Genomic DNA, 13782 nt, shown 5'->3' with positions numbered 1-13782 from the left:
TATATTGATTATTGATTGTCACAATTAATTAATCAGTCATTGTATTCAAGCAGATTCTAAATGTTTTATGTAAAGAACGAATTAAAATACAGTAAAATCTATTGCAAATAATCAAGGCATGTTTGCACAATGTTTTTCACTAAATGAACTCGAGGAAGAATCATGTTTAATAATTTTCATTTATATTCCTTATATTCTTAATTTCATTTATATTTATATAATATTTCATATTTAAGCATTTAAGTTTATATCTGCCAATATTTCATGTTTACCGGTAACCATATTTTTCCATTTCAATCAATCATTCAATATTTAATATTTAATCATTTTCATTAATATCCACCAATATTTCATATTTAATCATTTTCATTAATATGCACCAATATGTAATCATTTTCATTAATATGCACCAATTATTTATATTTACTCACATTTTTATTAATCATTTGAAATTAATCATTTAATATTTCATGGTTTTTCATTTTCATTTATATGCACCAATATTTCATATGTAATACTTTTTCATTCATTTTATTAAATATTTCATATTCATATGCACCGATATTTCATATTTAATCATTTAATTTCTTAGTCGTTTCAATTAATCATTTAAATATTTCATATTTACGTGTGTGTGTGTGTGTGTGTGTTAGTTTCCTCGAGCAGGTCAGACACGAGGAGGAATCACATGTTTGTCCTGAAGACACAGGAGCTTCTCAGCATCTACACATCACCGCTCTCATCACTGATGCCTATGAGGTGTGTGTGTGTGTGTGTCTGCCCAACCGCATCACTACGCACACACACTTACACACACTTACACACACCTGCAAACCTGAAATGAAAAACACTCTAGTTTGTATTATTTCCATTTAACAGCAAGAATTTATCTGTTTTCTTTTTAAAATTCATATTCTTTAATCCTCACAGGCATGGACACAAAGCAAAAAAAATATTTATACAATACAGATCGTTTCAAAGCAGCTTCACAGTAATAAACAGAAATATAACCGAATCAATGATGCCAACTTCATCAAATATAGACATAATTCAGCTGTAAAGACGCTCAAATACAATAGTGTCATTATTCAGATCCTATCAGTTGAAGTGTTGTTCTTACCTAATAGTGTCAGTGAAGTCAATTCAATAATAATGCTGAATATCATTTAGAATATGATTTTTACCAAGAGAAGATTAACCTAGGAGGTTTGGAGGTTTTATTATTTTTTTATTTATTTATATAAATAAATTAAAATATATATATTTTTAATAGGTTTATGAAAAAAAAGAAAAAACATGGATAAACATGTGCAAATAGTAAATAGTGGAGCTCTGCAGCCATCTACTGGTTAAAGTGATAATTAATATTTTTAAAACGGCATTTTCCAAAAGATGGGCAAAAATCATGTCAAATTAATGTAAAAATGATCCATGTTATCCTCATGAATGAAAGTTAGAAATGTGGGTCTTTTATAAAGTGAATTTTACATTAAAAGCTGTGTTTGTATACAATTTTTTTTTTACATTTATTTATATAAATTAAAAAAAGATAATAAATCCTCCAAAAACTACATAAATGTGGAGTAAAAACATTAATAAACTGAGTCAAATTACGTGTTTAAAAAAAATATATATATATTTTGTTGCCAGAGTGTGACTTTTTTCCCACACTAACATAAAACAGATTATCATTCCAATACATTTTTTTATTTGCAGATCTAGAAAATGTTGACAACTGTACAAAGTCTCATGCAATTTGGACAAAGAAACGTCATTTGGGGTCAAAAAGATCCCGAACAGCACAACAAGGGTTAAAATTAGTAAGCGAGCGTTTTAACTTGGCTCATCACTCAAAATATTACTTTTGTTAGATTAAAAGTTTTTAGTGTGTATTGTTGCTGTTTGAGCATGAAAAAGGGAGTTCTTCTCTATATCAGTGTCAGTGTTTCTGAACTCCCTGAAACGCCTCCATTGTAGTCTTGAGTTTCTTCCAGAACGAACACGTCACAATATTCCTCATTATAATAATTCATACGCAGAATAAAGGGGTGGGGCCTGGCTGAGTTAGTTAGTAGTGTGTTAAAACTGGCGGTTATGGTAATTAGGGGCGGGACATTTCCCAAACACACTCGAAGCGCTCGACCAATCACAACACACTGCTCCAGCCGACCAATCAGAGCACAGTGTGCTTTTCAGAAGGAGGGGCTTCATAGAGACAGGAAGTAAACAGAGCGTTACTGACAGACTGGGAAGAGAGGAGCCGCAACAATGGAGAATATGAGGAAAATAATCAACATTCAAGCAGGAAAACCTGTTCTAGAGCATCAAAAATTAAAAAAGGGCATAATAAGTCATTTTTACTGTTAGGAACATTCCAGCTGCTGAAGTGATGAAACCGATAAATAATTCTTCATCCTCCTCTGTTTCTTGCAAGAAATTTGGGAGTGTGACCGTGAAGCATCTGGAGATGTTGAGGTGCCGCCACCGTGTCCAGGTCCTGCAGGCTCATGAAGACACCACCAAAGACAACGCAGTGAGACTTCCCTTCGCCTCGAGGCTCTCTCTCTCTCTCAGATGCTTCTGTGTGTGTTTTTAATGCGGTTGAACTTTTGTGGTGACGTGTGTTTTCAGTTGCGATTGGTCACCCCAGACGTGTCACTGTCACAGGAGAACCTGTCTGAGCTCTACGACCTCTTCAAGGTGTGTGTGATCACATTTTATTGAGTCTGAGTAGAATAAAATATGTTTTCATCTTTACTAGTCTCTCAAAGCCTACATTACTTCAAACTCTCTGAGTGTGTGTGTACAGTAGTGGCCAAATGTGACGTCCGGAGGGGATATTTGTTTTTACTGACCCTACAAGTTCATTAAACCATCAAATTGTATAAAAATAAATAAATAAAAACAATAATTATTTATTTATTTATTTTATTTTATTTATTTTTTATTCCATAATTTGATGTTTTATATTAAATATGAGGGAAGAACAAAACACTAATCTTGGTTAAGGTATTTATCTAGCAAAATAGTCAAACTACAGGTACAGGTTTTATAAAAAATGCATAGAAAACAAAAAGCCGACTGGAAAAATCATACTTTGACTACAACATAATCTGTTATTAATATTTTTTTGATTCTCTTGTACATTATTTCTTCAAATGACCGTCTGGATAAAAATGATGTCGGCACAATTTGTCATGATTCATTCCGTTACTAATAAAACAATCGACTCCAAGCACAACTACACAATATGACTACAAAATCTTTAACACATTTCTAATAATCTTTAAATAAAGGGTTCATAGGCCGGACAGCACTTTTGGCCACTACTGTATTACATGGTGAAATGTATTTTCTTCTGTCTGTTGACATCATTTTCTGATTTCTGGAGTGATTAAAAAAATAAATCCAGAATCCCATCTGTAAAAAAAACATTTATCTTTATTAATATGTCGACAAAATCAAGCAATTTTGAACCTGGCTTTTTACAATGTTCAGATTTATATTCTGGAAATATATGCAAATTAATGCATATTTAATTAGAAAATGCCTCATTTGCATATTTAAACAATATATATTAGTATATTTGATATATTTAACAATATATATTAGTATATACTGTATATTAGATATCTATTAGTTAACATTTGACCCTATTCACATGCAGCATCTCGCCATAGTTGATAAATGATGATGAACTGTGTGTTTCAGACAGAGCATTTCATCAGTCTGTACTGGGGTGACGGCGTGTGCAGTTCCTCTGGTGTCTCTCCTGCGATGGGCGTCAGTGCCGAACGCTACTTCGTGGACCGAGCTCAGTTTAAGAGCCTGTTCGAGCTGCTGACGCCCTGGATCTGTGGCACACACACCGATACTGTCGCCCAGCGCTCCTTCACACTGCTGGACCAGGACAGAGACAACCTCATTAACTTCTCTCAGTTCGTTCAGATGCTGGGTAGGAGTGTGTGTGTGTGTGTTTATGTGTGTGTGTGTGGCTTATTCACAAAATATATATGTGACCCTGGACCACAAAACATGGGTACATTTTGTGACATTGAGATTTATACATCATCTGAAAGCTGAATAAATAAGCTTTCCATTGATATGGTTTGTTATGATAGGACAATATCTGGTCGAGATACAACTATTGAAAATCTGGAATCTGAGGGTGCAAAAAAAATCAAAACATTGAGAAAATCTCCTTTAAAGTTGTTCATTTATGTTCACGATTGTGCTGCATTCACTCACAGAAATACATGTTTTATATATTTACGGTAGGAAATGTACAAAATATCTTCATGGAACATGATCTTTACTTAATATCCTAAAGATTTTTGGCATAAAAGAAAAATGGATAATTTTGACCCATACAATGTATTGTTGGATATTGCCACAGATATACCCGTGCGACTCGAGACTGGTGACGTGATCCAGGGTCACACATGTGCATTCTGTCCTCATTGACTCGTCCTCTTTCTCTGCAGATGTCCTGTACTGTGAGGAGCTGAATGAGAAGATCAGGCTCCTGTATCGACTGCACATCCCACCAGGTTCATCACCTCTGACTGCTTCAGGCCGGCTTTGACACTGGATTAATGCACACGGCAAAAAATAGTTACCTTAATTATTATTTTAGGCTTGTTTTCCAGTACAAATTAATAAACTTGAGGGGCAAACAGACTTTTTATGCCCTTTTTCAGTCTTAATCTAGTGTTTTTTAGCACAGGTTTTCATTCTTGAACGTAAAAACGTGGATTTTCCTCATATTCTCCATTGTTGCGGCTCCTCTCTTCCCAGTCTGTCAGTAACACTCTGTTTACTTCCTGTCTCTATGAAGCCCCTCCTTCTGAAAAGCACACTGTGCTCTGATTGGTCGGCTGGAGCAGTGTGTTGTGATTGGTCGAGCGCTTCGAGTGTGTTTGGGAAATGTCCCGCCCCTAATTACCATAACCACCAGTTTAACACACTACTAACTAACTCAACCAGGCCCCGCCCCTTTATTCTGCGTATTAATTATTATAATGAGGAATATTGTGACGTGTTCGTTCCCGGAAGAAACTCGAGACTACAATGGAGGCGTTTCAGGGAGTTTGGAGGGACTTTTTCGTTGTCTCTTTTTCTTTGAGCTTTTTCATCTAACAATACACACTAAAGACAGAAGAACATGGAAAAAAGCATAATAGGGCATTTTTTATATATTATATTAAGTTTCGTTTTCTTAAAAATTGTGTTTTTTTGCTTAAATCAAGAAAAAATATCCTCTAATAGAGTCAGAAAAATATAATTTCTGCCCCCATATTTGTTCTTGTTTTAAGCAAAACAAATTTTCTTTTCTTTTTTTTCAGAAAACAAGACTTAATATATTAAGTCATTTTGCTTCTCATGTAAATGTATTTTGATTTAAGAATGTTTCGATATTTGCACTGGAAAACAAGACATAATTTTTTGCAGTGTATTAATGTCAAATCAAGTCGCCTTTATTTCTATAGCGCTTTATACAATCGAGTCATTAGTCAAGTTCAAGTTTAGCTCTCATCTGATAGTGTCATAATACATATAATATTTCAGAATATGAGCTGTCTTTTGAACCCCACAGTGTCCCGTCTTGAATTGATAGCAGCTAACTCTCATTAGCATGATTAGCAGTGGACATCGAGAGCTGATGATTGTGATGTTTCCTCCACAGCGCTGAGTGAGAATGCAGAAGACTTGTCTCCTGTGAGTCCAGTCCTGTCCAGCACCAGACCTCTCTGTGTGAACCTGCCCAATGGTGGGTCTCTGGACAGTGTGAACGTCATGTTTTCAGCTCACTGCTCCTGTGATGATGTTTGATCATGTGTTTGTAGGAGAGAGTAAGAGTTATGAAGAGCAACTGCGGCAGATGCTGGAGGACTTGAGCAAAGACAAGAATGAGGAGAAGCCTCTTCCTCACATGAACCAGGTGAACCTTCATCTTAGCTTTATGGACTTATATGCTAATGCATGTGTATGTTTAGGATATTTAATCACAAAACTCATCAGAAACCAAACTCGCTCATGTACAAGTGATGATCCTCGCTGTGATTGGCTGCGCTTTGTTGTGTTTCATCTCAGTCAAGTCAGCTTTATTTCACCGTGCTTTATACATTACAGATTATTTCACTGTAATAAACAGAAAAATATCAGAATCAATGATGCAAACTTCATCAAATATGAGACTAATATAAAGTCTGCTGTAAAAGCAGCTGTATATCACTTCACTATATATATATATAATATAAAGAGCAAAATAAATTACATGCAACATTCTGTTCATCAGGATCAGTGTCGGCAGAAGGTCTGGTCTCCATCGCAGCTTTCATTGGCTAATGACCGTCTGACTGACATGTAAAGCAACCAATCACAGTTCGTTTTGTTCCGCGTCATGTTTAGGGGCGTAAAAATGAGTCTATGCCACGACCTTTACATACTTCACATACTTTTACAATCCAGTGTTTAGTTTATCCTGATCGGCGCTCATTGTCACGGTTGTAAACTGTAAAGTCTTTTTCCATGAGGGGGTTTGGCTTCACGACAGCGGTTTCCAGGAGGACCGTTGAGTAACACGACACAGGTTCTGTCTTCTGCTGAACACATACAGTGGAAGCCAATGTCTTACCCAGTGTCTTCAAAATATCTTCCTTTGTGTTCAGCAGAAGAAAGAAACTCATACAGGTTTGAAACGACTTCAGAGTGAGTAACTGATGACAGAATTTTCATTTTTGGGTTGAACTATCCCTTTAAAGGGGTCATCGGATGCTAAATTCACTTTTATATGGTGTTTGCATATAAACGTCTTTCCACACAACCTTCACTCCTTTTTTTTTTACAATCCTCAGAAAGTCTAAACACTCTCAATAATCAAGCCGTTTGGATTTTCTGAGCAATATGTCGTCATATTGCTCATGCTCCGCCCACGACCGCTGACGGACTGTCCCGTATTAGCATATTTCCCGTATTAGCATATTTCTGCCCTCAGCCATTTGTATACTGTCTGCCAAGTCAGCACTTTATGTGTCTTGTGTCGGATCTCACCATCATCGAGTCCGTCTGTGATTACATGAAGAAACAGAAAAAACTGAGACAGACTAAATCCAGAAGAACTGCGGGAATCTTTTTCCTGCAAAGCTACAGGACTGGGAGAAGTACTGGCACTCGCGTTAAAATGCTGTAAAGTGAGAATGCTTTCAAAAATAAAATCACAAATTGAATTTATTTATGATTTAACTTCTATTAACTAATTCAAATCAATATATGGTGTAACGACCCTTTGCGTTTAAAATGGCTTTTGTCCAGGTACACTTGCGCATAGTTTTTCAGGAAGCTTTGCAGGAAGGTTTCTTCAAGCGTCTCGGAGATGTTCCCGCAGTTCTTCTGGATTAAGAATCATACTATCTTGTGGAAAACGGGCATCCGATGACCCCTTTAAAGCTTCTCATTACAAGTTTGTGAAGGTGTTCACAAATGCGACTCAAACTGCAGATGGAGGTCGTGTCGAGCAGCATTTACTGAGAATCTAATAACTCAGAAGTCTCTTGTTGTGTGTGTGATTTGTCTCATCAGCGGGAGTTCATCCAGTTTTGTAAGACGCTGTACAGCATGTTTCATGGCGAGCCGTGCGAGGCCGAGCTCTTCCAGGCCATCGGGATGGTCACCAGTCTCGTTCTGCAGATCGGGGAGGCTGGGAACCACACAGAGGACGCTTCGAGAGACTCGGACGCTCACTGGTCCGTCAGCTTCGAGCAGATTCTGGCCTCTTTACTGACGGAGCAGGTTCTGGTCAACTTCCTGGAGCGGCCCGTCGACCTGAGCGCGAGGATCACGTCCGCCAAGGCCCGGCAGTATCAGGAGCGCGCCGGTCTGCTCATGATCCAGCATGCAACGGGGAGCCGATGAGGTCCAGACGACGCTTTCACGTGTGCCTTGATCTCGCCAGGAGGACCAAACCACACCGCACTGCACACACATGACGCGTTTTCCAGTACGAACATCTAAACGCTCTTAAATCAAGACACATTTACTGGAGAAGATGCTAAATGACTGAAGGTATTAGTTAAAATGTATCAAAACGAAGCGAGTTTATGGTTAAAATATTACAAATATCTGACAATGGGGTCAGAAAAATACTTTTCTTTTGAATTAAGTTGATTTTTCTGACTCCATTAGTAGATATTTGTTCTTGTTCAAAGGGATACTCCACTTTTTTTTTGGAAATAGGCTCATTTTACAGCTCCCCCAGAGTTCAACAGTTGAGCTTTACCGTTTTCGAATCCATTCAGCCGATCTCCGGGTCTGGCGGTACCACTTTTAGCATAGCTTAGCATAGATCATTGAATCGGACAAGACCATTAGCATCTCTCTCAAAAAAATTACCAAAGAGTTTCGATATTTTTCCTATTTAAAACTTGACTCTTCTGTAGTTACATCGTGTCCTAAGACCGACGGAGAATGTAAAGTTGCGATTTTCTAGGCTGATATGGCTAGGAACTATACTCTCATTCCTGCGTAATAATCAAGAAACTTTGCTGTCGTACCATGAGTCCAGCAGGCGTAATGATATGACGCAGCGCCTGAAAATAGGTCTAATAGGTTAGACAAACTTAGTCCCGGTCACGTTGGAAGTTACCGAGCTGGGGACTATTTTCAGGCTCTGCATCATATCATTACGCCTGCTGGACTCATGGTACGGCAGCAAAGTTTCTTGATTATTACGCAGGAATGAGAGTATAGTTCCTAGCCATATCAGCCTAGAAAACTTTTCATTTTCTGTCGGTCTTAGTACACGATGTAACTACAGAAGATTTAAATAGGAAAAATATCGAAACTCTTTGGTCATTTTTTTTGAGAGAGATGCTAATGGTCCTGTCCGATTCAATGATCTATGCTAAGCTATGCTAAAAGTGGTACCGCCAGACACGGAGATCGGCTGAATGGATTCGAAAACGGTAAAACTCAACTGTTGAACTCTGGGGGAGTTGTAAAATGAGCCTATTTCCAAAAAAAGTGGAGTATCCCTTTAAAGCACAAACTCACTTAATTTTGATTTTTCAGAAAACAAGGCTTCGCTAGTTCACCCAAAAATTACTATTTACTGTTCTAAACCGGCTAAAAGTTTTCTTATGTTGAACATAAAGGAAGATATAGTGAAGAATGTTGGTAATCAAACAGTTTCTGGTCCCTATTGACTTCCAAAGTATGTTTTTTTTCTCTCTATATCTCCAGCAACTGTTTGATTACCAACATTCTTCACAAAATCTTCCTTTATGTTCAACATAAGAAAACTTAATGCATGTTTAGAACCGTAAATAATGACAAAATGTTCATTTATGGGTGAACTGTCCCTTTAAGACTGTTTGTTTCTCTTGGTTTAAGAATGTGTAGATATTTGTACTGGAAACCAAAGCAAAAGTACTAAGAAGGAGCATCATTTTCTGCAGTGTGGCGTGTCTAAAATCCCATGATGCCGCAGGGGTGAGCTGGACTCCCCTCACTGAAAGCTTTAATGTAGGACGTGGTGAAGCGAAGCCTCGAGCAGCTGAGCCACATTTATCTCACAGTGCTTTAGTTTCACTGTCCTCCGTACAGCTTTACAATCAGGTTTCATTAGTGAACATTAACTATCAATGATTAATACTTCGAAAGCATTTATTAATCTTAGTTAATATTAGCATTTACCACATATCTGTAACACTGAACTAACATTAACAAAGGTTAATGAATGCTGTCATATATATATTTCTCATTGTTAGTTTATGGACGTTAACATGTGAGACCCTTTCTGTAAAGTGTGACTGATTTCTATGATCTGATCCTGTTTTAAAGTGTTCAAGCGCTGCTTCTGTCCTTCACACACCAGGCAAATGTGATAAATGTGTTTCAGTCTCATCACATTTGTGTGTATTCTCACACCTGAACAGGATTTACTTGGCATGAGTTCAGTCTGATGGGATTGTTTACATGTTACCGACTGTATAAACGAGACTCGCATGAAGGAAATATTGATCATTATGATTATTTTACCTGTTGAACATCAGATGATGATATCTGACACCTGGTTAAAGCTCAAATGCTGCAGCGTTCAACATGTTTTAATCATTTTGATTCAGATTTATAAGGTCAATTTTTTTTTTTTTTTAAAGGAAATATATTGCAAGATCAATTTCACGCATTTAGAAAATGTTCATTTCCTGCCTACTTTATAATTAAATTATTTTGATTTGATGTTGATTCTATAGGAATATTAAGTTCAGCATTTGATGCCAATTTTCACACTTTAGAGCAAAAAAAATCAAGGTTTTGATGGAATTGTGTAATTTAAAAGCTGAAATGCAATGCTTATAATTTTACACGAATTCTCCAGTTATAACTTGTTTAATGAGGTTTAAACAAAGTTGTAAAAATGTTGAGTTTTTTTTCTTCAATGTTAAACACATGATGTGCATTTTAACATTTAGATTCACATCAACCCAGATTTTGTGAAAGTTCATTTTTGTTGTAATCAACAATATGCCACAAATGCTTATTAATTTTATATTTATTATTTGACATGCAAAGTAAATAAGCTGACTATCTGTACTAGATCCTGACGACCCTGTCTGAACAAACTGATCCGGTTTCAATCTGACAATCAGCCTTGGTTTTTCTCCACATCCATGAAACACTGCAGCTCTCAGATCAGATGTATAAAGTGCCTTAAAAACAAAGTCACATGACTGATCCTCAGTGGAAACATTCATGCATTGTGAATCCAAACGGGACCATGTTTAACTCTTCAGATGCTGATAATGCCGTGAGTTTATTCATATGAAGCATCTAGTTTCCTGACAGCAGTTTAATGATCAAATCTGACTGAAGATCCTGAGAAACTCTTCGCGTGAGAAGGAAACATGTAGCATTAGATGATTTTCGTGGTTGGAGGAACCAATCAGATCATCTGAAAAACTTTGCCAAACTCTCTCTCTGCACAATCTCACCTCGAGCCTTTCTGAATCAATCATAGCTTTCAGTGAAGATGATGTTTGCTGCACAGATGCATCTCAAGTTTACATGTGACGCATGTTGTGCTGCTGATTATGTCAATATCTGCACATGCCACAAATAAATCATCCACAACAAAAATCCTTTTATGTTTTTATTCCAACAGACATGAAGAGAAATTTAATTTTCATCCACATTTACAGTCTGAAGACCTGCGGACACAAAAAGCACAACGTTTGAGATGGTTTTTTAAAGATACACAATGCAGAACACACACGTATAACGACTGTCACTGACTTCACCCGACAGTAAATGAGCCTCAGATGTACGACTGAAACACACATGATTGACAGTGGAGTACCACCTCACCTTTGTACGTGGTGACGGGGACGTATGTGACGAGTGTGTACAGCTTGTTTGGAGAATCTTCGTCTTCATTGCGTTTCCTGGACAGACGCACACGCATGCGGTACGGCACGTTCCTGACAAACACAACACATCAACGTTAGGCATCAGATGCATGATTGAGAATGTCTGACTACGCTTAAACCTTGAGTGTGTTTAAAGAGGCGGAAAGAGGCGAGATTTGAGGAAAAGTTGAAGCGCCTCTTGATGGAAATAAATGTTACTTCCATCAGTTTCTGCTCAAGATCTTGTATTGAGAATGCAAGAGTCCAGCACTCTGTTTCAGTGAATTTAAAGGGATGGTTCGGAGTAAAATCAACCTAGGGTCCTTTGCACCATGACCTCGAGCCAAACACCCCCCAGAAGCCTTTATTCCCTTGGTTGAACATTATTAAAGTTAGAGCTTATTTAGAGATATCAGCCGGATGGTTTAGTGCAGGCACTAATGGATCCAAGGCTGTATCTGGTAAATTACCCCACTAATAATGCCCAGAATGGCACCAAACTTCTACAGTAGTACAAATAGGTTCTGTACTCATAAAACGAGGTATTGGAAAGTTTGTAAGTACATCAGGAGTTTATTTAAATAACACTTGCCTGACGGCTAATGCTACCGCTAACCCGGACGTCGACGCCACTTCAGTGATTTGGGAAAAGCCCGTAAAAGTCCTGCAGAAAGCGATCATAAGGATGTAGTGTAACGACGCCCAGTTCCAGGAATGCACTAATATTTTGTTGGTAGTGCCAGTTTATAACAATTATTAGTTAACACTAAGTTGTCAACACTTCGGAAAAAATAATAATTCGTCGTTACACTCCATCCTTATGCATCGCTTTCTGCAGGACTTTTACGTGCTTTTCCAAACACTTTCAGTGAGTTTAAGGTGTGGAAAGTTATTCTTCATTCTTTCACAGGTTGAGTCTGATGACTCTTGACACTCCTGGAATATGGCCATGATGTGTCTTCATACATGCTTGTTTAAGAAGTGAAGCGCTACACACTCCATCAATCAGTGTTAGAAGAACTGTTGCCAAACATATAACATGCTAGAAACATACTAATAATGATCCAATCATATACTCTTAAACATTTGCCTATTTAAATCCAAACAGCACCTTTTCTTTTGTCCGGTCAGTGTGTGTAACAACTGCAAAGCATCCAAACATATGAATATGATTATGCACTGAATCCAGCATAAACTCCGGCACAACCGGCATGTGTTAAACCGTTCAAGACAGACGTCATTACCATATCCTCACAGCGATTGGCTGCCGCCCGCATTTTTCACTAGATATTTGCATAAAGTCCCTCGATTGGCTGCTGTCTGTGTTTTTTGCATAAAGTCCCCGATATCTTTTGACACTCTCAATCCCACAATTCACCACGTGAGCATGAAACTCAACGTAGACAGGACTTAACTGAGAACACTTGCTCTGTTCTGTGCCATTTAACACGCATAATAACGGCAGAGAGTGTGAGAAAGTTTCTTTATGCAAATATCAAGTGAGAATCGCAGGCGGCAGCCAATCGCTGTGAGGTTCAGGTCGTGACATCTGTGTTGAACGGTTAAAAACATGCAGGTTGTGCCAGAGCTGGATCTACACCTGGTTTCACAGACTAGGCTTAATCTAACCCCAGACTATAATGCATGTTTGATCCGGTTTAACTGAACGCAACTTTCACTGAGAGATCTGAACATACATCAGTGCCATCGTTTTGTCTTGAGATGCACACCAGTAATGTTTCCCCAAGACACATTTACACAAACTACTTAAATGTCCTAATTAAACTAAGGCCTAATCCTGGCTTATTCTAAACCCTGTCTGTGAAACCAGGCCTAAAGTCCAGCTCAAACTACAGACTCGACTCAAAGCGAAGGCATTTTAGTGTTATTAAGAGGAATGAGCGCCCTAAGAATGCAACAAAACCACTGAGACCGTCTCACCTGACACCTTTAGCCCACACGGCCTTGTTGAGACGGGTATCGATGCGAACATCAGGCGTGCCCATCTCCTTCACCGCAAACTTGCGGATCTCCTTCAGCGCTCGAGGAGCTCTCCTCTTGAAAGAGCTGGAAGAGAGGAGCAGAGAGATGTGTTAATACTCCAGTGCGAGTTACAGGTGAGTGTTTACTCGCTCCAGGTGAGCGTTCACTCGCTCCAGGTGAGCGTTCACTCGCTCCAGGTGAGACTTACATGCCATGGATGCGCTTGTGGATGTTGATGGTGTATTCACGCGTCACAACCTCATTGATGGCGGAGCGGCCCTTCTTCTTCTCGCCCTTCTTGGGTGCCATCTACACACACACACACACACAGAGAGAGAGAGAGATATCAACACAACACAATCACACACTGGGTATGCATGCATGATGCATCACT

At 38.3% G+C, this 13782-nt stretch overlaps 2 protein-coding genes across 2 annotated transcripts in view; one reads left to right on the top strand and one right to left on the bottom strand.

Annotated features, from left to right (window-relative positions):
• tbc1d8 (TBC1 domain family member 8) overlaps positions 1-11136 on the top strand; it is a 46653-nt gene extending 35517 nt beyond the window's left edge. The window contains exons 13-20 of the mRNA XM_082174624.1: positions 654-759; positions 2435-2533; positions 2632-2700; positions 3712-3955; positions 4485-4550; positions 5687-5770; positions 5847-5941; positions 7582-11136. Of these exons, the coding sequence (XP_082030750.1) occupies positions 654-759; positions 2435-2533; positions 2632-2700; positions 3712-3955; positions 4485-4550; positions 5687-5770; positions 5847-5941; positions 7582-7914 (1096 nt within the window). The 3' untranslated portion in view covers positions 7915-11136. The remainder of the gene's footprint in view (positions 1-653; positions 760-2434; positions 2534-2631; positions 2701-3711; positions 3956-4484; positions 4551-5686; positions 5771-5846; positions 5942-7581) is intronic.
• rpl31 (ribosomal protein L31) lies at positions 11137-13750 on the bottom strand. The gene is made up of 4 exons (XM_082174828.1): positions 13597-13750; positions 13347-13472; positions 11365-11477; positions 11137-11207 (listed from the first exon to the last, which is right to left on the bottom strand). Exons 1-4 carry the CDS (start codon positions 13695-13697, stop codon positions 11176-11178), a joined length of 372 nt encoding a protein of 123 aa, XP_082030954.1. The 5' UTR covers positions 13698-13750; the 3' UTR covers positions 11137-11175.
• Positions 13751-13782: the final 32 nt, after the last annotated feature.

The sequence above is a fragment of the Leuciscus leuciscus genome (assembly GCF_965113295.1).
Source record: "Leuciscus leuciscus genome assembly, chromosome: 7".
NCBI classification, from domain to species: Eukaryota; Metazoa; Chordata; class Actinopteri; order Cypriniformes; family Leuciscidae; genus Leuciscus; species Leuciscus leuciscus.
The sequence above is the reverse complement of the archived record's forward strand: the minus strand, read 5'-3'. Positions and strand labels throughout refer to the sequence as shown.